This window comes from Rhinolophus hipposideros (assembly GCF_964194185.1).
Source record: "Rhinolophus hipposideros genome assembly, chromosome: 1".
NCBI lineage: Eukaryota > Metazoa > Chordata > Mammalia > Chiroptera > Rhinolophidae > Rhinolophus > Rhinolophus hipposideros.
Window position 1 is genome coordinate 5,441,817 of NC_138047.1, and position 26,147 is coordinate 5,467,963.

The following is a 26,147-nucleotide window of genomic DNA, read 5'->3' on the forward strand; positions in this document are numbered from 1 at the left end:
GACACTTAAGTTGCTTTTACTTTTTAGCTATCGTTAAATAATGCTGCTATAAACATGGGTGTACAGATATCTCTTCAAGACCTTGCTTTTAATTCTTTTGGGTACGTACCCAGAAGTGGAATTGCTTGGTCACATCGTAATTCTATTTTTAGTTTTTTGAGGAACTGGCATACTGTTTTCCACAGAAGCTGCACCCTTTTACCACCAACAGTTGACAAGGGTTCCAGTTTCTCCACATTCCTGCCAACCTTGTTATTTTCAGGTTTTTGTTTTGTTTAGTTTTTTAGTACCCATCCTGATCAGTGTGAAGTGGTATTTTTATTGTAGTTTTGATTTATATTTTTGTAATGATCAGCGATGTTGAGCATCTTTTATGTGTTTATTGGCCATTTGTATGTCTTCTCTGGGGAAATGTCTATTCAAGTTCTTTGTCCATTTTTGAATGGGGTTATTTGGTTTCTGTTGTTGAGCTTTAGGAGTTCCCTCTGTATTCTGGATATTAATCCCATATCAGATACATGATTTGAAATAAATGTTTTCTTCCATTCCATGGTTTGCCTTTTTACTTTGTTGATACTGTCTTTTGCTGCATGAGATTTTTAAATTTTCATGGTCCAATTTTTTTTTTATTTTGTTGCCAGTACCTTTGGTGTCATAGCCAAGAAATCATTGCCAAATCCAGTGTCATAAAACTTTTGCCCTATGTTTTGTTCTAAGAGTTTTATAGATGTCGGTTTTACATTTAGGCCTTTCATCGACATTGAGTAATTTTTGTTAATGGTGTTAGGTATGAGTCCATCTTTGTTTTGTTTGTGGAAAACCAGTTTTCCTAGCATCATTTGTTAAAAGACTGTCCTTTCCCCATTGAATGGTCTTGGCACATTTGTCAAAAATCATTTGACCAAGTATGCAAGCAAGAGTATACTTCTGGGCTCTGTCCTATTTCATTGGTCTTAAAGTAGATGTCTATGCCAGTACCACACGATTTTGATTACTGTAGCTTTGTAGTAAGCGTTGAAATCAGGAAGGTTCCTCCAGCTTTTCAAGATTGTTTTAGCTATTTGGGGTTCCTTGAGATGTCATATGAATTTTAGGATGGGTTTTTCTATTTTTGCAAAAAATGTCATTGGGTTTTGTTAGAGATGTCATTAAAGCTGTAGATCACTTTGGGTAGTATGGACATCTTAATACTAAGTTGTCCAATCCAATTGCTAGTTTCTTTCAGCAATGTTTTGTAGATTTCATTGAACGAGTCTTTCTTCTCTTAGGTGAAGTTAATTCCTAAGTATTTTATTCTTTCTGATGCTATTATAAATGGAATTGTTTTTGTAATTTCCTTTCAGATTGTTTATTGTTAGTGTATAGAAATACAACAGATTTTTTTGCATTGACTTTGTAGTCTGACATTTTACTGAACTAATTTATTAGCTCTAACAGTTTTTTTGTGTGTGGAATCTTTAGGGTTGTCTACATATAAGATCATATTATCTGTGAACAGTGATAATTTTATTCTTCCTTTCCAATTTATATGCTTTTTATTTCTTTTCCTTGCCTACTGGCTCTTGCTAGAACTTTCAGTACTGTATTGATTAGAAGTGGTAAAAATGGGCATCCTTTTCTTGTTCCTGATGTTAGAGGAAAAGCTTTTAGTCTGTCACCTTTGAATATGATGTTTGCTGCAGGTTTTTCATGTATATGGCTTTTATTATGTTGAGGTAAGTTGCTTCTATTCCTAATTTATTGAGTGTTTTTAATCATGAAATAGTGTTAAATTTTGTTAGATGCTTTTCTGCATCAATTGAGATGATCATGTGGGGTTTTTTCCCTTCATTTTGTTCATGTGATGTATTAGATTGATTAATTTTCGTATGTTGAGCTATCCTTGCATTCCAGGAATAAGTCCCAGTTGGTCGTGGTGTATAATCCTTCTAATATGCTGGTGAATTCAGTTTGCTAGTATGTTGTTGAGGAGTTTTGCATCAATGTTCATAAGGGATGTTGTTTTGTAGTCTTCTTTTCTTGTAGTATCTTTGGCTGGCTTTGGTGTAAGGATATTGCTGGTTTCACAGAATGTGCCTGATTTATAACTTAAATTTTATCATAAATAGGTATGTATAGGAAAAAAACATAGTATATGTAGGGTTCAGTACTATCTACAGTTTCGGGCATCCACTGGGGATCTTGGAACATATTCCACACAGATGAGGGTTGGGGAGACTACTGTGTTTTCTCAGAAAGTTGTTCACTTCCAGTTTCTGAATGTATTTATATAAGATTTTGCAAAAACCTTTTCAAACATATACAAAAGTGGACACAATGTTAAAGACCTCCATTTATTCATAACCCAGCTTACTGATTCATTTTAAAGTGAAAATAAAGATATCGTAGATGCTACCTAGATACTACTAATGCTCTAATGCTTACTTTAGTTTCTTTGTCCAAGAAACAAGGACCTTTTTCTGGCGAACCACAATACCATTACAAACCTAACAATTAACAGTGTAATTCCCAAATTTGATCTGTAGACCAATTCCATATCAAAATTTGTTCATGGCTCTTTTTCTTAACCAAGGATGTCACTTTGTATTTGTTTGACATGTTTCTAAAGTCTCTTAATATGCAACACCCTCGTCTTCTTCCTCACTTCCCACTCCTACCTTTTCTTTTTCTTTTTTTCAATGATACTTTGTTGAAGAGATCGGTATGGTTGTGTTGTGGAATGTCCCACATTCTAGAATACTCAAACTTTTCTTTCCCATAGTCATTTAACTCATTCCTCTAGCCTCTATATTTTCTATAAGCTAGAAGTTAAATGTAGAGGCTTAATGATATTCAGATTACACAGGAGGTAGGTATATAATGCCTAGTTTTATTAATATTAGTGGTACTGAATTTAAACTCTGGGTAAAGGTGGTGATAAGCAGATCTCTTTATTTTAAAAATAAGATTTCTTAAAAATTGCAAAATTATTCAATTAGTAAATAATTTGTGTCGTAACGTATTAACACAAATTATTTACTAATTGAACAGTTTTGTAATTGTACAGATGATAATGCAACAGTTTAGTAATTATACTTTTAATCTTTCCTCTGATGGTTTTTGCTTCCATTGATAATCCTTGCCTAAAACAAGTATTTCATGAGAAGTTGCAAAACAGTAATTTTCGAGAAGAGATCAAAATGGCGGCGTGAGGTGAGCCTCTGTAAAGCTCCCCTGAAATTTACAACTAATCGAACAACAATAACTCCACAAAGGACTCCCTGCACAGCACACAGGCAAGACGAAGAGGCCCACTACTGAATTCACCTGGAGGTGGAAGAATCGTGCGAGCGGGGGAGGAAGGAAGGAAGAAGTGCGGAGACGGAGCCTCGCGGGCGCAAGACGCAGACCTAGCTCAGTGCTCCGAGCTCGCTGCATCCTGGAACTACCGCAGCTGCGGGAGAGGGAAGGACTCGGACTGCTAGGGCTCCGCTTATGGCTCACAAGGCTGAAGGGGGCAACATATAACACGGCTTAACCCAACTCTCACAGCAGAGACCTCGGAGAAAAGACTGAGGAAAGAAGGCTGAAAAGGGTGGTTTAAGCCCTCACTGCCGAGCAGAGAACAGAAGCCTTAGGCACTGAGACTAGCCGCCCCCTTCCTACCCTCCCAGAGCTCACCCCGCTTCTACCTGCCCGGTGCTAGAAGCGGAACAGTAGCAGTGTCAGATCAAAAGAACAGAATATTTGCTGTTCTGAGAACTGTGGACCGCAGACACAGATTTGCAGCCCAACTAGTTCTGGCAAAGGGGAGGGAGTTGTGGAAGCGGGACCGGCTGTGGTGGTGGTCCCCGCAATTGTTCTGGGCCACCTCTCACAACTCACCCCGCCCCTGGCCCCACCTATCTGGGCGGATCCCTGCAGGAGTAAACAGAACTGCTGAAACATATGGGCTCTGAATCTGGTGCAGGAAGAGCGTTGGAACTTCAAAAGCTCTCCTCATCCCCACAGGGACATGGCGCCCTATGACCCAGGCGAACTGTTAACAGAGGAGAGGCCCGTCTCCCATGGAATCCTCTCATTGTGTGAGAAACTGGAATAGTGCAGAGAAAACATAGCACTACTGTGTGAGAGAGGAAAAAAAAGGCTGCAGTCGGAGAGAAAATAAAACGTTCTACCAACAAGTATTGGAAAACAAAAGAAAGACCTCTTCCTATCAACCTGTTGCAGAAGCCACTCCTGTAGATGTCTTGGAAGAGAAATAATAAATCAGTAATTGCCATAAATAACCAAGGCAAAAGACAGCTCAGAAAGAAAGTGAAAAGTCTCCAGAAAAGGAACTTAAAGATATGGAAACATGTGACTTAAATGAAAGAGAATTGAAGATTGCAGTTCTGAAAAAACTCAACGAGACTCAAGAAAACACAGAAAGGCAATTTAATGGACTCAGAAACGCAATCAAAGAACAACATGAGTATTTTACGAAAGATTGAAATTTTAAAAAGAACCAGATGGAATTTCTGGAGATTAAGAACTCAATAGAAGAAATTAAGAATGAAAGAACCAGCTTAGATAGTAGAGTTGACCAGATGGAGGAAAGAATCAGTGACATCGAAGATAAAAACCTGTAAATTACACAGATGGAAGAAGAAAGAGACTTGAGACTTAAAAGAAATGAAAGAACTCTACAAGAACTCTCTGACTCCATCAGAAGAGCAATATAAGAATAATGGGCATGCCAGAAGGATTAGAAAGAGAGAAGGGAACAGAGAATATATTCTTAGAAATTGTTAATGAGAACTTCCCAAACTTGTGGACAGAACTGGATCCTCAAATCCAAGAAGCAAATAGAACACCTAATTACCTCAATCCCAAAAGGCCTTCTCCAAGGCACATTGTATTAAAGCTGTCTAAAATTAACACCAAAGAAAGAATCCTCAAGGCAGCCAGGGAAAAGAAGACAGTAACCTACAAAGGAAAGCCCATTAGATTATCATCAGATTTTTCAGCAGAAACTCTACAAGCCAGGAGGGAGTGGAACCAAATATTCAAACTATTGAAAGAGAGAAATCATGAGCCAAGAATAATATATCCAGCAAAGATATCCTTTAGATATGAAGGAGGAATAAAGACCTTTCCAGACATATACAAGCTGAGGGAATTTTCTAATACACAACCTGCACTACAAGAAATACTAAAGGAGGCTATTCGACCACCATCAACAGGGACAATTTGTGGCAACATAAAAAGGGGGAGAGTAAAGGCCTGAACCGGAATATGGGATGGAGAAAGTAAGCGTGCCGAAGAAAATGGAATACTCTAAATATCAAACTTTCTTTTACATAAACTTAATGTTAACCACTCAAAAAAAATCCAGAACTGAAATATATACTGTAATAAAAGAAGAAACAGAGGGAGACATCATAGAATTCCACTACACAGAAATAATAGACAACAACAAAAAGGCAAAGAAACAATGGAGACACAGCCTTATCAGAAAACTAAAGATCGAATGACAGGAAATCCCCACGTATCAATAATCACCCTAAATGTAAATGGAATTACTCACCAATAAAAAGGCACAGAGTAGCAGATTGGATCAGAAAACTAAACCCAACCATATGCTGTCTCCAAGAAACACATCTCAGCTACAAGGACAAGCATAGACTCAAAGTGAAAGGGTGGAAATTGACACTCCAAGCAAATGGTACCCAGAGAAAATCAGGTGTAGCCATAATGATACCAGATGAAACAGACTTCAGGGTGAAAAAGATAAGATAAAAAGATGGACATTTCATAATGGTAAAGGGGACTATACAACAAGAAGACATAACAGTCATCAATATTTATGCCCCCAATCAGGGAGCACCAAAATATACCAAGCAACTACTAACAGAACTAAAGGGAGAAATTGACCAAAACACAATTATACTAGGGGACTTAAATACATCATTGACAGCTATGGATAGATCATCCAAACAGAAGATAAATAACGAAATCGCAGCCCTAAATGACACATTAGATGAATTGGACATAATTGACATATATAGAGCACTTCATCCTAAAACATCAGACTATACATTCTTTTCTAGTGTACATGGAACATTCTCAAGGATAGACCATATATTGGGACACAAAATCAGCCTCAGCAAATTTAAGAAGATTGAAATCATACCAAGCATATTCTCTGATCACAAAGCTTTGAAATTGGATATCAACTGCAAAAAGAAAGCAGGAAAAAACACAAATACATGGAGATTAAACAACATACTTTTAAAGAACGACTGGGTCAAAGAAGAAATTAGAGGAGAGCTCAAAAGATACATAGAAACAAATGACAATGAAAATACATCCTACCAAAATTTTTGTGATGCCGCAAAAGCAGTTTTAAGAGGGAAATTTATATCATTACAGGCCTATCTCAAGAAACAAGAAAAATCCCAAATAAATAACCTCATGTTACACCTTAAAAAACTAGAAAAAGAAGAACAAGCGAAACCCAAGGTCAGCAGAAGAAAGGAAATAAAAAAATCAGAGCAGAACTAAATGAAATAGAGAACAAAAAGACAATGGAAAAAATTAATGTGACAAAGAGCTGGTTCTTTGAAAAGATTAACAAAATCGACAAACCCTTGGCTAGACTCACTTAGACAAAAAAAGAGAGAAGACAATAATTAACAAAATCAGAAATGAAAAAGGGGAAGTTATCACGGACATCACAGAAATACAAAGGATCATCCAAGTATACTATGAAGGACTATATGCCACCAAATTCAATAACCTAGAAGAAATGGACAAGTTCTTAGAAACATATAGCCTTCCAAGGCTGAACCATGAAGAACTGGGAAATCTAAACAGTCCGATCATCAGTAACGAAATTGAATCAGTCATCCAAAACCTTCCCAAAAGCAAAAGACCAGATGGCTTCACTAGTGAATTCTACCAAATCTTCAAACAGGATCTAATACCAATCCTGCTCAAACTCTTCCAAAAAATTGAAGAAGAGACAGTACTCCCTAACTCATTTTATGAGGCCAACATTACCCTGATACCAAAACCTGGTAAGGACAACACAAAAAAAAGAAAACTACAGACCTATATCTCTGATGAATACTGATGCAAAAATCCTAAACAAAATTTTAGCAAATCGAATACAACAATGCATTAAAAAGATTATTCATCACGACCAAGTCGGGTTCATCCTCGGGGCACAAGGATGGTTCGACCTCCGCAAATCCATCAATGTGATACATCACATAAACAAAATAAAGGACAAAAATCATATGATTCTATCAATTGATGCAGAAAAAGCATTTGACAAGATACAACATCCATTTATGATTAAAACACTTAGTAAAATAGGTGTAGAAGGAAAATACCTTAACATAATAAAGGCCATCTATGACAAGCCCTCAGCTAATCTCATAATTAATGGTGAAAAACTGAAGCATTTGCTCTATGTTCAGGAACACGACAGGGCTGTCCCCTATCACCTCTACTTTTCAACATAGTGTTGGAAGGCCTTGCCAGAGCCATCAGGCAAGAGAAAGAAATAAAAGGCATCCAAATTGGGAATGAAGAAGTTAAATTATCACTCTTTGCATTTGACATGATGCTATATATAGAAAACCCTAAAGACTCCACCAAAAAGCTATTAGAAACAATCAACGAATACAGTAAAGTTGCTGGCTACAAAATCAACGTACAAAAGTCCATTGCATTCCTATATACTAACAATGAAATCTCACAAAAAGAAATACAAAAAACAATTCCCTTTGCAATTGCAGCAAAAAGAATAAAATACCTAGGAATAAACTTAACCAAGAATGTGAAGGATTTATATTCTGAAAACTATAAGACATTTTTGAAAGAAATTAAAGAAGACACAAAGAAATGGAAAGACATTCCGTGCTCATGGATTGGAAGAATCAACGTAGTTAAAATGGCCATATTACCCAAAGCAATATACAGATTTAATGCAATCTCCATCAAAATCCCAATGGCATTTTTTAAAGAAATAGAAAAAAAATCATCAGATTTGTTTGGAACCACAAAAGACCCCGAATAGCCAAAGCAATCTTAAGAAAAAAGAACAGTGCTGAAGGTATCACACTGCCTGACGTTAGCTTGTACTGCAGGGCTACAATAATCAAAACAGCATGGTATTGGCAGAAAAACAGATACATAGACCAACGGAATAGAATTGAGAACCCAGAAATAAAACCACATAAATATGGACAGATAATTTTTGACAAAGAAGCTAAAAACATACATTGGAGGAAAGAAAGCCTCTTCAATAAATGGTGCTGGGAGAATTGGATAGCCACGTGCAAAAGAATGAAACTGGACTGCTATCTGTCACCATGTACCAAAATTAATTCAAAATGGATCAAAGACTTAAGCATAAGACCTGACACATAAACCGCATAGAAGAAAACAAAGGTACTAAACTTATGGACCTTGGGTTCAATAGCATTTTATGAATTTGACTCCAAAGGCAATGGAAGTAAAAGCTAAAATAAACGAATGGGACTATATGAAACTTAAAAGCTTCTGCACAGCTAAAGAAACCATCGACAAAATAATGAGGCAACCAACTGAATGGGAGAAGATTTTTCAAACAGTGCCTCCGATAAGGGGCTAATATCCAAAATATACAAGGAACTCATGAAGCTCAGCACAAAAAAATAAACAACCCAGTTGAAAAATGGGCAGAGGACCTGAAGAGACATTTCTCCAAAGAGGACATACAAATGGCAAATAGACATATGAAAAAATGCTCAACATCACTAATCATCAGAGAAATGCAAATAAAAACCACAATGAGATATCACCTCACCCCAGTCAGAATGGCTATAATCAACAAGACAGATAGTAACAAGTGTTGGAGAGGCTGTGGAGCAAAAGGAACCCTCATCCACTGTTGGTGGGAATGCAGACTGGTGCAGCCGCTATGGAAGGCAGTGTGGAGGTTCCTCAAGAAATTACGAATAGAATTACCATATGACCCAGCAATCGCTCTCCTGGGTATCTACCCAAAAAATCTGAAAGCATTTCGCTATAGAGACACGTGTACTCCAATGTTCATTGCAGCTTTGTTTACGGTGGCCAAGACATGGAAACAACCAAAATGTCCTTTGATAGATGAATGGATAAAGAAGTTGTGGTATATATACACAATGGAATACTATTCGACAGTAAGGAAAGATGATATAGGAACATTTGTGACAACATGGATGGATCTTGAGAGTATAATGCTAAGAGAAATAAGTCAGAAAAAGCAGAGAACCCTATGATACTTCGAACTTAATGTGTAAGTCTCCACCCCACCTCCAAACCTTTTCCCATTTCTTCTCTGCATTTCCTACCATGGTAAAATATTAACATTCACTCACCCTCTTAGCATCCAAAATCTTCTCCCTGCTACCCCGGTTTACTTGCACTCCATTTAGCTATTCCTTTAGTCACGAAATTCTGTGTTTCTCTTGATTCTCAGTATCGTTCTTGCCTTCGCCTCCTCTCCAGCCGCACTGCCAGAGCTGCCTCATCTACACTGGAAGCCCTGCCTCCAGTGTCGCTTCCAGTGTCGCTTACCTCCCTGCCGAACCAGTGTGTTCTTGTAGGATGGCGGCCCTGCAGAAGCACGTCAGTGCTTAGGGGGAAATCCACACTCCTTAGTTTCACATACAGTACTCCCCTGGGCTACTCGTTTCCCTGCTTCCATCCATCTCACCTCCCGGCCACTTTAAAGAGTGATAGTAACAGAAAACTTTTGAGTTTTATAATAGATTCCTTGCTCAATGCTTTATTCACATACACATATCCGTTATTTTTTTCAACAGCGCTTTGGAATAACATATTTGTCAGTGAAAATTGTTCTGTTTTTTAATATCCTCAAGGACAATTTTTCATGCACGGGATTATTTAGGTTTTTAAAATTGGCATTTGACCTACTAAAGTTACAAATCCAGAAACCTAGTTCCTCTTTAAGTTTGATAATACAGCTTAAAAAGTTTTGTTCCCATGCTTTACTCAAAGATTTTGACTATCATTTCTCCCCTCCACCTGCAAAAAAAATACAAAGGACAGAATGTAATACTGACATTTCTTGAAGTGATGGAATGAATCCTTTTGTATCCTGATTGCGTGTACACATAAACAAATCAATTTCATTAAATTAGTTTAAAAAATTGCCCCTCTTTTTGAGAGTTTGAGGGTGTTTTCACTTTGATTTGTTTATCTAATGAAAACCAGTATTACTCAACATGTGTTCAACAATTTTCACATTTGTATATGTGAATTAAACACTAGGAAACACAAAGTGCAGATTTTAAAAATTAAATTATTTCATAAAGATCTTAAACAGGTTTATAATGATAAATGTGTGTAAATAATTGTCTCCTTTCTGCTTCCCTAATTAGCTTTCAAGTTTAATCTTGTGGAAAGAAAAAGTCTAGCCTATGAGCCTAACTACAATATTTGTTCTGAATTTTTAAAAATAACCTAGCAATGATTTAGAAAGCATACTATTTCTTTTGATCACCTGTTGAAGGCTATAATAGTGTTTGAGTTGTATATCCATTTGGCTGATAGTACATTAAATAGAAATAAAACCATTCGATTTTTTCAGACATAAATTTAAAATCAGTAATTCTGTGACAGAATTTGAAACTCAGTTGGACTTAATATTTGATCTGGAAAAGGACAAGATGACTCCCAGAATCATTTTGCTGACAATGGCCCATACCATTTCTTACTAAAAACTGTTAGAACTGTTAAAGTACATATGAGGTGTGTTCAACAAATATGGTGAATGTTTAAATTAAAAAAAATTTATTACAGTAAAAGACACATTGACATTAATCCCCCTCAAAATACTCCCCCTCGCTTTGAACACACATCCCATCATTCTTGCCACTTTCTGAAGCAGGTCTGGAAGTCGTCTTTCGTGAGTGTCTTCATCCTCCATCATGACAACGCTCTGTGTCACAGATCGCTTCTGGTACAGCCATTTCTGTTGAATAAAAACAGTACAGTGTACCCTCATCCACCTTATTCACCGGATCTGGCACTGTGCGACTTCTGGCTCTTCCCCAAAGTCAAAATGTCCATGAAAGGAAAATGTTTTGAATCAATTTAGGACATCAAGGCAGCCACGACAGCACAACTAAAGACACTCATGAAAGAGGACTTCCAGAACTGCTTCAGAAGGTGGCAAGAACGATGGGATAAGTGTGTTCGAAGTGAGGGGGAGTATTTTGAAGGGGATTAATCGTATGTGTCTTTTACTGTAATAATTTTTTTAAATTTAAACAGTCACCGTATTTTTTGATCACACTTTGTATATTCTTTTGTTGAAATTTAAAAGTACAACGTTGCTCAGAAGAGAGAGCACTAGAGCACTTTTCTGTAATTATATGTCTCATTGGATGCAAAAAACTGTTAATGCTTCTAAGGCAAATAATCGGCAAGCTTGTAGTTGAGTGTGGCGTCCACTGGGTGGTGACAGAGGCCTGAGTGAGATCATAGATGGACAAGCCTCCAGGCACTTAAGAGGGACTCTTTCCCTTAAATTTTAAAGGGTTGCTAGAGTATTATTTTGTTGGCTTAAAGAAAACTAATAACTGTTTTTGCCTTTGTTCTGAAATACATCAAGTTATATTTCCTCTTTTAGAGTAGAATATTCTAATTGTTGATTCCGGCATAAAAATACCACTTATATGATGGTAACATGAAAAATATCATTAATGTGGCATTTTCACAAAAGCATTCCCTATTATATCTGATGGGAATTGTGGTGCTTTTCTGTCCTTTGAGGAGTAGGGCAGTAATTCTTCATTTAAACTCCTGTGGTTTCAGGAGAAAGAGGGGAGCATAAAATTTTAGGCATAGAGTTATAGTGGAGTGAGCAAAAGGATATTATGTCTATTGAAAAGAAGTCTAGAATGAAGACATGAATAATAAATATTAATACTGATTGCCTATTCTTAGCCATCAGTTTTGACATCAATTATGGTTGAATTTTTTAGTTATATTCAGTTGGTTAGGGGTGAAAGAAGAGAGTTCAACTCAACAAAATCCTAGTGTAGCAGTATTCGTGTGTGTGTGTGTTTGTGTGTGTGTGTGTCTGTCTGTCTGTCTGTGTATGTGGGGGGGTAGTTTGAGTAGGTTAAGATGGATCTAAGAAGAGACTATACAATAAAATTTAATGCTTATTTGGATCTGCTTTTGTGGAAATGAAGCAGAGTGTTTATTAACATATGCAAATATTGCTGGTGGCATTTGTCCTTCTTACAGCGTCTACACAGTGTATCTTCAGCTCAATGAAAGTTGAGTAATTAATCTTCAAGAAAGAATCACCCTTATAACAGTCAAGTAGATTTTTCTTCCTAATTTCATAATTGCAGAGGTCAGTTTGCTTGGGCGCAGAGTCCTTGAGTTTGGGTCCTGCTGTGGGCGTTGAGAGGCCTCTGCCCTCCCTGTTGTTGGTGAAACATGAGCAAGCCCCAGTCAGACACGAGTCACAGCCTGTCCGGGAAGGGGGACGCTGATAGGTTTCCCAGGGCTGGTGCCATTTTCTGCCTGCCTTCCTCTGCTCTTCCCCACAACTCTCTCCTTCTGTGACTGCCCCTCCTCTCCTCTTTTCCCTTCCTCTTTCCTCACCTCTCTTCCCCTTTGCTCCTCTGGTCACCTCTTCCCCCCTCTTCTCACTCCTTCCCCTCCTCCTGCTCTTGAGAGACTCAGCCGTCCTCCACAGGTGAGGTGTCCTGAGGGCCCCCAGACCGTCACTGACTTGCAGACCATGTGTGTAGAGCTGCACACCCTTCAGAGGTGTTCCGTCCCTAGTGGGAGTCGCTCGTACGTGACATAATCCAACAGTGTTACCAGTCAGCCTATGCATGGAAGAGTGATGCCGATCTGGGATCGTGAGCCCTGGATTAGTTCCCCTTGGTAGTCCTTAGCACGCTCCCTGCTCATAAGTCATTCTAGAAAGTAGATGTGACCTAATACTTTTTAAATTAAGCAAAGCCCAACACTGCAGTCTGGCCCTGGCACATGACTATCCTCACCCCTTCCGTGCAAGGCCTCCCAGCCTGACTGGGTGACTGTCTTTAAGATGGGAGGAATTTGGGGTGTGTTTTCTGTTAGGAAATATATTTGGGAGTGCTTACTTGGTACATTCTTCAATAACTACCATCAAGAAAAAAATTCACCAGAGGATGTGATGTAAGAAACTTGATACAGCCATGTTATTTACTAGCGCAGACCTGCTGCTCTACAACATACAGACTAAAAAGTGTACTTTCTCAGTCTCATTCAAAGCAACATTTAAGGGAACCATAACAATTCATACATTCCTCCAAGATATGTGACCAAGGTATGTTGGAATATAAAACAACAAAAAAGTCAAAAGGCTTCTCTCAGATTCTTGAAACGTAAACCTTTTACAAACTCAACTCTTCTGAATCCACCAATGCCCAGTGTTGCAATAATCTCAAGGCTCTGGAATGCGGATGATAAGGGGAATCTGGTCACCTTTTCCTTCAGTTGAATCATCTCTAGAGAGAGAGCTTTGGAAGCTTCTGGTTAGACATGGACCTCTTTGCATGTCCTTTTTCATCATCATGGTTCAGGTTTGTCACATACCCTTAAAGGTATTTTTGGAGTTCTTCAAAAGTCCCAACTGTTTGGTTGAATGTTTCTCGATCTATAACCAGGCATATGACATCATTTTCTTCAGCAATAATGTTAGCTTATCTGATGTCTTCACTGATAAGAGCTTTTTCTCTAAAATAGTCTCCTTTCTCCAGTGTTTTTATCAGTTTGGTTGATCATGGCCATTTGTACTCTGGGTGACTTTTACCCTTCCTTTGGCTAAAATGAAAAAGGTACTTCCTTCCTCGTCCTCCCATGTGATGTGATCTCCTTGTCATAGTACTCCACTCCCAAGCAGTCAATGATTTTGGTTAGCTTGTCTTCAGGTAAATTCTTCATCAAGGATACACTTCTGAGGAAGTTTCTGTGCTGTTCATCTCTAGCTTGAGCTTTCCTTCTGATTGTGTTCTGGAATACCTCTCGATCTAATGCCCAAGTTTTCACACCGATAATAGCTTTCACAGAGACAGTCCTTGTACAGTATATAAAATGGCTTAATTTAAATGTGGTCCATGTATGGATAGATGACAGCAATTTCTCACCTTGGAACACCTCTAATCGGCTCTCTGCCAGCACAGAGATGTGGTTTCCTGGCTTTCCTTGCTAAATAACGAGCTCCCTTGTTGGTAGTTCCTTCAATACATGCATTCTACCATGTCTTTGATCTGCTGATGATTCAGTCTCTTCAAAAACTGATTTTCATTCAGAGCATCTGTGATGAGCGTCTTCTCACTGGAGTCCTTTCTGATTTGCTTTCTCAAAGGACAAGTCAGCAGCTTTGTTGAGGTTGTAGTTTCGAGTTGTTGGCTTGGCAGACACCCCAGCCTTCGCTCCCCTTCTGCTGTGGAGAGAGACCAATCGCAAAGTCTTCTGCTGGACCTCAAGAGGCACTTTGCCTGGAGAGGCCTGAAGCAGGCTTCCTCTCTGCATGTACCTGAAGCTTGTTCAGCTGGATGCCCTTGTTCTGGAGCTCCTCTGTGAGCTCAGCCATGGCCAGTCTGCTTCAACAGTTGCTCCCACAGCTCCTTCAAATGGTACCCCTGCTCCTGGATCGCAGCGTCCTTCCTCTTCAGCTCTCTCTCCAGCTCTGTCACCTTGCTCCGCAGGGCATCGGTGGTGAGGTTCCCGGAGTGGCCATCTGGATGCTTGGAATGTTTGCATTTCACAGAACCATTTCCCATTTTGCTCAAGGACTTTTTTTAAACTCCTGGGTTTCGGCTGAAGTTCAATTTCCAGGAAATCTCTCCCCATTTGTGCTCACTGTGTACCACAGCCTCACATTCCCCCCGAGGCCCTTGCCCATGTACACAGTGTACAATTCATTGTCTGTTCAGGCTGGTTTAGTGCCCAGTTGACAAAATTACGTCCTTCTGGAAGGAACTTGGTCTCCATCAGAGCAACAGTAACTCGGGGGGTGTTGGAGACATACAGGGGCAGTTTGAGTTGTGTGGTTTCAAGACGAGGGCTGTAGGATAGTTGGCATTTTCCCTGTAAGGAGTCCTCCTTCCAAGGAATTTGTTTTTTTTAAGCACATTTTACGAAGCTCTTTCTTATATCTCTGCCTACTGCCTCTTTCAAATTGCTTTACCATCTTCCACGCTCACTGAAATCTTTCTGGGGGCAAAGAGGCCGCACCTCTTAATTCCTTTGTACATTTGAGGTATTCGCCATGTACTCTCTTACAGAGTCCTAGTCCCCAACAAGACATTGCTGGTTAGGAATTAATTAGATATGGTGTCATTTTGTCTGCGTGGGATGTTTTCCCCCCTCTGAACCCTGCTGCATCTTGTTTCTTAGCTATGTATATCTTAGGTATTTTTAATTATTATATTTCTGTAGTGTTTACATGAACATTGTGTCATTATTCTGATTCACATTAATTATATATGAGTGAATGGATATTTTATCAGCGTCTTACTTATAATTCTGTTACTATTTTAGATATTACTGTGTTTCCCCGAAAATAAGACCTAGCTAGACAATCAGCTCTAATGCATCTTTTGGAGCAAAAATTAATATAAGACTTGGTGTTACATTACATTACATTATATTATATTATATTATATTATATTATATTATATTATATTATATTATATTATATTATATTATATTATATTAGACCAGGTCTTATAGTAAAATAAGACTGGGTCTTATATGAATTTTTACTCCAAAAGACGTGTTAGAGCCGATTGTCCGGTTTGGTCTTATTTTTGGGGAATCACGGTATAGGAAGGAATACAAAAGAGTAGAAGTCACTTTAAGTATGTTTTCATCTACTAGGGGAGAAGGGAAATGGATGGTGGGTTACCATGAAAGGACTTTAAGATGCTACTTTTTGGATATTTTAGAACAGTGACAGATTATTTTTCCCCAGTGTGGATTTGGGCCTCTTGCCCATTCAGTAAATGGAACATGTTAAATTTTTCTTATTATTCTAACATTATGTATAGATGCATAGAATATTAGCATCTCTTCCTTAGAGAAATTTCTATATTGACTTGAATATGAAGTAGTGTTAAGTGTAAGGTGAATACTTTTCTGACCCTTTATATTGAAAAATTAAATCTCCCACATATGTATGATATGTACCTTTCCATTTTGTTTCATGCATGAAATTACCACCTCATTCTCTCCATTACTTCCTTCTCAGTTTGTCTATTCCTTCTTCTGGAAATCCATAATCCTACATTTTACTGTGTGTCCTGTTAGCTTTTACCGATACGTACTTCTGATGCATCTGAAGGATTTCAGAATGACAGATCTATGGATATTAGAATATAAGTACAGTAGGTAAAATGGCATTATTATCCCCAAAAGGTGTTCAGTTTTCTCCCTTAGTCTCCTTTCCTCCCCACTTTCTTCCTTCCACCCCCACTTTAAAGTTTTTTTTAAAATCTCTTCAACCTCATTGGTTCCTTATTAAGCCCTATTGTACTTTGTTTCAGTTAGTCCAAACCTAGAATATTGCTTAAATCCTGGGCACCACATTTATAAGAGTGCCCTTTCATCTTAATCATCATCAATAAGTAATTATAGCTGAATGTCTATGGAAAATGCTTCTTGGAAGCCACCTCCAAATTGACCATCCCTGGCAATAAGAAAAGGACACAGAGGACATGTAATGGAACTCGGGTTACCTTGTGGGTCTGGTACTGCTCGAGTCCATTGTCCACAGTCGTTTCATTCCATTGCCTTTTGGATGTGGTTATATAAAATACATTTCAATTACTACAGTTGTGGACATTGGAGACGTGCTAGGACCATAAAAGCAGATGATCATAAATAATGAAATGTGTGACTTTTTACTAACAATCACAACAACAAAAACAACCTGTAAAATGTGTGCTTAGTAAAGTAAGTCAGTTTTCAGAACTAGGAAGCAGACCTAAGGGCAGTGTGTTAGCCAGCTGGGCTGCTGTAACAAAAACGCCACACACTGAGTGGCTTAAACAACAGAAATTTATTTTCTTGCAATTCTGGAGGCTTGGAAGTCTGAGATCAAAGTGCTGGCAGTGTTGGATTCTTCTCTCCATGGCTTTAGATGGCTGTCCTCACATGGTCGTCCCTCTGTATCTTTCTGTGTCCTGATGGCTTCTTATAAAGGACATCAGTTCTATTGGATTAGAGGCCCCGTCTCCAAATGCAGTCACAGTCTGAGTTACCAGGGCTTAGGGCTTCAACATATGCATTCTGAAGGGACACAACTCAGGTAACACGAGGTGGTTTTAGGCACAGACCCTGCTGAAGAAGAGACACACATTTGTTCTCTCGTGACTCATCCCCAACTCCAGTGCCCAGCCCACCTCCGAGGACTCAGCCTGCAGTGGTCCTGTCTGCAGATGGCCACCTCGGGGTGGGACGTCACACCCATCAATCAAGTAACAGTGTCCCTCCCCTCTTAGGGGTCAGCCCTCGCTCGTGTACTTGGGAAGGTGCGATGGCAGAAAGAGATGGGCTGTCCCTTGTGCCCCAGAGCTCCCTGTCTGACTGCTTCTCCCACTGGGCATCCTCCCTGCTCTGTGGGGGCCTCTCCTCCCTCCACTACTGACCACACCTCCGAGGAACCATGGGCTGCAGTCCCTGCGGTGCAAAGACACCTCTGCACGGGGGCAGGAAAAACTGGGAAGAACCACCTGTCTCTGTGGCCCCCTGCGTTAGTGCACTCTGGAGGGGGTGGTGCTGTGCCAGTCCCATCATGAGGTCTCTACCCTTGTGACCTAATTACCTTCCAAAGCCCTGTCTCCAAATACTGTAACATTGGGGTTGCCTTTGGGAGTTTCAGCGTATAAATTGGGGAGGGGGGCAGAACACAGATATTCATCTACAGCAGGTAGCTAACCTTTGAAAAATCTAATTTCAAGTGAATTTAGTTTCATGAGTTATGAAGTGATGCAGATTGAAACATTGCAACCGTCTCTGAGTATCCGCTGTCTGGGCTGAGAAACAAGCTTTCACTGACAGATTGATGTTCTAGGGGGTACCGAGCAAGTGGCAGCAGCCGTTCCTTTGTGATTATGATACTGCCACAAGAATTTTTTAAATATTTAAAATTATTTCCTGTGAACTAGAATGTTGGTGGCTCTCTGCAGGCTGCTGAAAGCCATTGAGTGCTGGAGAAGTGGGGCAGCTTTAAAGGGCTCAGCATGAGAAGCTCTACAACGAATCCAATTTTGTCCCCGTAACAGCACGTCTTGCAGGCATGAATTAACCGCTCTCTGGGTGCCACTGCTTTCCTTTTCTTTTTAATGGTTATGTTTTTCATCAGGTTCCTACTCACCAACCTGAAAAGTGTGTTTTGATGATTGGCTAATATTATTATCTGATGGAATATCAACCAGCCGTTGAATTCGCCGTTCAAATGACTGTGCTGTGTGCCCTTAGAAAATTGTCAGTGGGGAATAAGAGAAAATTCATAAATTCAGTTTCTCTGTTACATAGGCCTTCCTATATTCTTGATAATTTGTGTTTGTTAGCGTCATTTGCCTACATGGAGGAAAGAATTCATATATGTATCTGGAGTGAAATGGATCACTATTTATAGAGCTGATAAAAACTTTTTGGGAACAGTAGGTAGATTTTAATTTTATTTTTGTTGTTAGTTTTTAACCCAATAGGCTGAATAACTGAATATTTTTGACTCAGGCTGCATTTGACTCAACTTTCCTACCCCATTTCCACATACTTCCTGTCAGAAAAGAAGCCTAACTGGAGTGCTCCAGGTTCTTTCACAAACAGCATTCATAAACAAAGAAAACTTTTCTCAATGACAGGTGTTTTAAAGTTTGGGTTGTCACTTAAAATAATTTCTCCACATATCATAAAATGTCTGTGTTACGAAAAGACCCAGAACGATGTTGGTTACGTTGACCGACACTGATAGCACGTGTCGTACTGTCTGTAAACCAGGAGCCATCCTGGACTCTGCTCACCCTCAGAGGTCACATGTCACCCATGAGTGAGTCAGTACCTGATGCGGCCTTAAAACTCTGCAGGAGGTAGCCTCTTCTCCCTGCTTCCACCACACCGCAGTCAGTGTAGGAGTCAAAACCGAAGGTTCTGGAATCAGCTCTGGGCTTGAATCTGATCGTCGCTGACTAGCTGTGAGCCTTCGGGCAAGTTCACCTCTGCCTCAGTTTTCTTGTCACAACATGAGGGCAGTAGTATGAGCTGTGTTACATGCCTGTCGCTGACGCTGTATGTACAGCTTTCTGAGTAGTGCTGACACATGGTAAGGGCTTAATGAGGATTAGCTATCACTGTTATTATTATCTTCGTTAATTATTACACAATCTAAGCCCAACCCACCTTCAAAGCGGACTTTACAAGACAGACCTCAGATCATGTTTCTCTCCTGCTGAAAAGCCTTCAGTAGTTTGTAGTCAATTCAGAAGAACAACACAAAACCGATTTTCGACTGTGGTCTTCAGGCTCTACCCGTCTGCTCCTGACCTCCCCCGCTGGCCGCCACGGCTCTCCCACAGGCACAGAGTGCCCTGTTCCTGCGGGAGCTGCCTGCTGCCCTGCCCCCACCTACAGCATAGTAACTGCCAAGTCATGGCACTGGCTGTCGTGGGGCCCTGCCTCCTGGCACATGAGTCAGCACGCAGTGAACCGGGAGTGACAAAATGGGGTCCTGGTTCTCACTGTGTTTCTGTTGCTAAAGAGAGTCTTGCTTTCCCAGCTGTGAAACTCAGGCAGGGCTGGGTCTTGAACCCTGGGGCTCTGAGAAGCTGCCCAATCAAGGGATGTGGAAAAGGGGTGCTGGGAGTTACCCTGAGCCCCTCCACTTTAACTAGAGCATCTTTGTATTTTCTTTAAATATTGGGGTTTCATATGAAATTTGTTTTTTTAAAAAACGTCTGCTTCAAAAAAGTTTGAAAACCACTGAATTGGAAGAGCACAAAGGTTATTTTTAGCTTAATAATTCTGATTGTGGTAGCCTAACTATTTAAAGGGTATTGTTTCTTCATCATTCTCTGCTCCCTTCTGTCCCAAAGAAAAGCTCATTGAATATTTTAAAAAATATCTTAAAGAAAATTATGACATGTGGGTAAATAACAAAATTAACATCACAAAAAGTGAGCTATGTGCAAATGAAGAGCATGCCTGCCTGCTGGCTGCTCCTGCTCGAGGCGCAGGACTCCGTGGGGGCAGGGCTCAATCAGCGAGCCTGTTAGCTGGATGCACGGATGGACATTTGTGGACATTTGCAGAGGGCAGCAACTTATTTTTAAGCAAGAATGTATTATTTTGTAATAACTGGTGAAAAACGTATGTTAAACCAGGAAATTTCTACAAATGAAGTCTGTCATTTTTTCAAGAGGATGTTTATTGGATATCCATATTGTGATGGGCCATTTTAAAACTGTTTACTAAATGGTGAACTTACTGCACCTTCCCTGAATTCTTCATTAATTTTATATTACTTATTGAAAATATAAAACTAAAAATATCCAATATGCTTTTTCCTTTTTTAAAAAAAGATTTTCTTACCTTTGCTTTAAAGTGGGATCCTCTTAGAAGGTTAACATTAAAATAGAGACTACTATTGTTATCATGAAGTTCAGCTGTGGAAGGTACTTAAGATAATAATAAGCTCTTTGGGGACAACTTTAGATCACAGTTGGTCATCAGTTGACTCTTAAATTTGGCAGACCTGCTTGAAGTTGATAAGAAAAGTTTAACTGAGATTTCAAAACCATTTTAATTGAGGTAAGCTAAAGTGAAGGTAATATAATGTAAGACATTGAACTACAGACCTACTGGATTGTTTTAGGGATAAAAATGAGAGTATCTGCCTTGCATCTTTGAAAAAGCACGTGATAATATATCATAACAAAATATAAGAATCACATATTACACAATTGTAAGAACCTTACTCATAAGGTTGTCAACTGTTCCAACCTGCACATTGTTTAATAAGATTTTGAATTTTGGTATGTTTTACTATCAGTCTCTCTAAAAGAGACTGCATGCTTCTCTTAGCCACTAAAATTCTGTGGTGTGTGTACATGTGTAATGCATGTGTATGAGTGCACATATGAAAAGCATGCAATTATTTATGATCTAGTTCTTTTATTTGATGCTCGTCACCCATGCACTTAACGTTACTTATGAATTTGTCTCCCCATTAGGTAAAGAGGATGAATTCCCAAAGAAGCCTTTGGGACAGCTTCCGCCGGAGTCGCAGTCTGCTGGCATTAGTCAGCTGAGCAATGGACAGAGTGTTGGCAGGTCAAGCCCACACAAGATCAGCAGAAGGGAGAGCAGCTCATCACCTCACAAAACGCCTGGGCATTCTCCTCACCATCAGAGCAGACTTGGGACACCAGAAAGAGTGAGGCAACAGAGACAGAAGTCGGTGGATGAGGACAGTAAAAAGCTTAAAGAGGAGGCAGATTTTCAAAGAAAACCTCCAGCAGGTCCGCAGGACAATGCCAGGCAACATGATCATGCCGCTGCTAACCAAAATAGCAATGCCATTTCAACTACCAGGATGGAATTTGTGCCCAAATGGAATAAACCGTCAGATGTTTCAGCTGTTGAAAAAAGTGCCAAGTACGCCAGTGAAAGCAAAAGTAGATCTCATCCCACGTTTACCGTCACCATCCCAAGTTCTGCTGACCCTCGGGTGTCAAATGCAAGGCAGAAGGGGAAGGTCTGGGATGCCGAGGAGGGGAAGCGGGGCTCCAATGCGTCACAATATGATAATGTTCCTGACAGTGAGAATGGCTCTTCTGTGGAAGAGGCCCTAGAAAGGGCTTACTCTCAAAGTCCAAGGAGTATTGTTTACGCTCATAGTCCGAGAAAGCATGCTGAGCCAAGTTCTAGTCCATCAAAAGCACCAAACAAGTTTACTTTTAAAGTACTGCCTCCAAGTTTTGCAAAATATCCATCTCACTTAGATGGGGACGACCTTGGGCCCGTGCACCCTCCATCTTACAGCAACCCCCCTGTTTACCAGGGAAATTCTCCCAAACACGTCCCTGCTGCCAACAGCAGCTTTGTGTCTTCACAGTTTAGCCATGGGACTCAAATGAATCTTCCCAGGAGACCCCCTGGTTCTCTTTCAATCAGTGTTTCTCAAGAGAAATCTCACAGCCGCCCAACCCCTATTGTCCTACCATCTAGTCGAATAGAAGTTCTTCCCGTTGATATTGGTGATGGGGGATATTCGGGCAATTCAGGGTCACCAAAGAATGGAAAATTCATCATTCCTCCAGTGGATTATTTGCCAGACAACAGGAAATGGTCGGACGTCAGTTACACATACAGACCTGAGATGCATGAGCGGTCATGGACTCGAGATGCTAGCCGCAGCCACTTAAGCAATTTACCCAAATACCCCGCCTTTCAGCACGTGCCGTGCCAGGACCATAACCTCCCCCCGGTCTCCATAGACAGTCCAGTGCGGTACCGCACTTCCCCAGCGTTAGAAGATGCCAGTTCATCCGGGTATGCATACCCAGGGCCCTCAGCCCCAGCATATCACTACAGAAACCGGGATGGACTTCCTATTCAAGAGTCAGTATTGCTGTGAGAATTGATCTGTGCTTGCCTAAGATGAGAGAAGAGAAACCTACATTGCGGTGTTTGTACTTGCCAAAGCAGTATTTTATACCATTGTAAACAACTCGCTCAGTCCTAATGTATGTTAGTAACCAGAACAGGTGGAAGGGTTTCCATCCCACCGAGAGGCTGCTTGAGATGAGCATCTTAAATTGCATCATCACTGACGCTGTTAAACAGACTTGACCATGGGAACATAGCACTAGCATTTCGGGGTGCACGCACAATAATAAGTCATTACTCAGTTTCACTTACAGCTTTCTCCACAACCTGAACATTTTTACTACTCTGTCAGCCCATTCTATTTTGAGTAATGTTACAAAGCACTGAAAAACTGAGTAGAGTAGATATTTTTAAGGCTCAATGTAGTGTAAGTGTCTTTTAGTAGATACTGTAGGCATCTGTGCATACACATTTGTACACAGAACTGAAGAAAATTTGTAAACGACTTTTAATCTAGATCCATGAAATAATTTATTATTCTTTTCTTTAACTGGTCTTTCAGTCAAGTTTTATTCCCCCTCATATTTTTAACCCAGATCCAAAACTGACGTAAGGGTTTTGCCCTGAGTTGATTAATTCAAATCTCACAGAATATTCAACTTTCTCATTCAGTTGCCGCCATTTTCTTTCAATCTGAAAATTAAAGACAGTGGAGAGAATGGCTAACCTCTTAATGGTGCTGAAAAACCGTGGCAGTGCAGTGTCTGGCCAGGGTGCAGCGTTCCCTGTGTCCCTGTGCCCGAGGCCAGTCGGTGCCTCTGTGCCCTGTCCTGGCCTGACTCTCGGAAAGCAAGCGCGCAGCATGTTCCTTGCCAGAGGCAGAGGAAATGCCGCGGTGCAGCCCCCCTGCGGTGCCAGCAGGAGAGTTAGTTGCAAGTTACTGTTCATCAGGCACTCATGGCAGCTGGGGAGCAAGCTCCTTGGAGATTCCTTTGAGAGCAGGATCAGCTGTAAGGTTTCTTCTTACTTCCGTCCTTCAATGTAGTGCAGAGCTCCCTGCAAAGGGCCAACTTCATTTCCAAGATCTTTTTCAGGCACTATTCCTTTAAAGAATGTAGTCAATGGAAATTGCTGTGCTTAGGCCATTGAGTCATTAGTGTGTAAAATTGTAAAATGATCCTAATTATTAATAGCCTAAGATTTGGTGTTTTTTTGTTGTTGTTTTTTAATGAAAGTGTGACTTTCATACTTGCAAAAATCTTCTTTTCTGTGACAAAAATTCAGTTCATGTTAAAAATTAGCAATGTCTTTTACAATACTCTATTACACTACAGTTACCAAAACACTGCAAAGTGTGGGACTCGCCAAGAAAGTAGGATTTCGCGTTTAATTGGAGAGCTTGTTTTCAGCATTACTTTCTTCACAATTGAATAATAGAGTAGAAATCCTAACATCGAGGGCTCTTCTTGTTGCAAGTTAGGGTATCAGGCTTTCAAGGTACAAACTGTGTCTTTTAAAATGAGAGTAACATTTGTTGAGCTAGTGAATGTGACATGATTTTTTTATGTATATAATGAGTCTAATGTAATTTTCATCCACTTGGTAATGATGTTATTAAATGGCAGAACAAGTGCAGTGTACTAGCAGGTAAGCACTACACTGAAAGCTCAGGCAGAATCCTTATATCACTGGGCTCTTGATTCAGATCATGTGACACTTAGAAATAAATGTATATAAAAATGTAGCTGAGGATATTAATTCCAGTTTTAAACCATGACTCTGTGACTTGTAATAAACCAAGCTGTACAATTTAGTTCATGATGGCAGCACCCCAGCTGCTCCAAAATCTATATATCAACAGTGATAAATACTGTAGATTTATATATATATGCAAAACCTATATACACACACACTATTTTCTTATGTCATCGATGACATTTTTTATCTGTATACTTTTTTGGATGTGATTGTTTTTAACATGCTAAAAGTAATACGTATATTTTGTGTCTTTTATGTGCTTTTTTCATATCGCAAAAGTGTTGCATCTCAATGCTTCTAAAACTAATTCTCTTCTAATTGAGTAGATATTGCCCAGTGTCTGCCTACATGACTATGTATATCAAGTACTGTGTTATATGCCTTATTAACTTCTGGTACTACCATATATGAGCTACATCTCCTTTATTTTATTTAATCTGCCATTATTAATAGCAATAAGGTATTATTTCCAGTCTTCTCTATGATGCAGTGTAGTGCTCTGTGTTAGTTTTTCAAGTAGGAAAATGTAATTGAAGTTATTTTGCCACCATCCAATTTTACTCTTTCACATTTATCTTTTAATAATAGGTAAATAATGAAATAATGACAGAAGAGAAAATAATATTGGTAAAGTGGGTTAAATATATTTATGAAAAACATATTTGGTAAGAATTTCATGGTGTGAAGACTGATTTTACCCTGTAACTGCATGTATTTGGTGTAAATATTTTGCGGTTACTCTTTTCTTCATAGCAGTTTTGCCTAAAACAATAAGCACTTTGGTATAGTTTTTATTTTCTTAATATTCAGTTTGAAAGTTAAAGACACGAGACCTGAATCTCAAAGGGTTTTAATACTTTAACTCTTTCAGGTGCTTATGTTTTTTTATAAGATTAAAAAAAAAAGCACACAACCTGACAGCTTTTTAAAGCTGGAACATATATGTAAAATCAGATATCAAAGTATCATAGGGGAGGAAAAAAATTATTTTTTCATCTACCCCTTCTAGGTCCTCCGGCCAGGCCAGACCCTGTAAAGCGGACCGGCATAAGACAGATGAAAAGAGAAAGACAAGCAGAAGTTTATTAGCATGTGCATGATGCATTCACATGGGGGGACCCAGTGATGAGTAACTCAAAGGGAGGGCAGAGGGGGTTCTAGATAACTTAAGTTAGTAGGAACGGAAAGGGAGGAGAAAGGCGCTCATGGAGAAGCAAATGACTTTATGGAAAATAGATGGGAGATATAGTTTGTAACAGTCTGGATGTGGTGCCAGAAGCCAAAGTTAGAGGTGCCCAGGGAGGGGATTGATGACAATTGAGTTCTTTCAGGGAGGCTCTGCTTTTAGGCAGATAAGGAATTTCAGGAACTCAAATGCCTTCGGCTCAAAATCATTCTTATGCCAAAGTGCCATATTTTGGGGCGGCATGTCCTGAGCCCCTTCAGCAGCGACGATGGAATGTTTCTTGACAAAGCTGAGATTTAATCAGTAGGACATTTCTGGAGAAGAAAAAAGGATGTTTACAGAATGCGATGTGATTTTTTTTTCTTTTTTTCACTTTAAGAGGATTCTAATACTAAATTTTCTGTCATGCTCAGGGTAACTTGACAATTGAGTTTCATATTTGCAGTTCTTTCAGACCTCTCCCTTGGGACCCATTATAATGCAAGCGCAGAAGCAGGACCTCCTGGATACTTTGTTGAGATCTTCTCTCAGGATTAGAGAAAAACATGCTATGTCC

General features: G+C 39.6%; 1 protein-coding gene and 1 pseudogene across 5 annotated transcripts in view; one reads left to right on the forward strand and one right to left on the reverse strand.

Annotated features, from left to right (window-relative positions):
• USP6NL (USP6 N-terminal like) overlaps positions 1-24,811 on the forward strand; it is a 157,783-nt gene extending 132,972 nt beyond the window's left edge. For all 4 annotated transcript variants that reach the window (XM_081074908.1, XM_081074909.1, XM_081074910.1 and 1 more), the window contains one exon: positions 21,270-24,811. In XM_081074908.1, coding sequence (XP_080931034.1) covers positions 21,270-22,675 — 1,406 coding nt within the window. In that variant the 3' untranslated portion in view covers positions 22,676-24,811. The remainder of the gene's footprint in view (positions 1-21,269) is intronic.
• On the reverse strand, positions 13,387-14,816 carry LOC308495792 (cGMP-dependent protein kinase 2-like; annotated as a pseudogene). The gene has a single exon. The product of its transcript is annotated as a cGMP-dependent protein kinase 2-like (transcript).
• Positions 24,812-26,147: the final 1,336 nt, after the last annotated feature.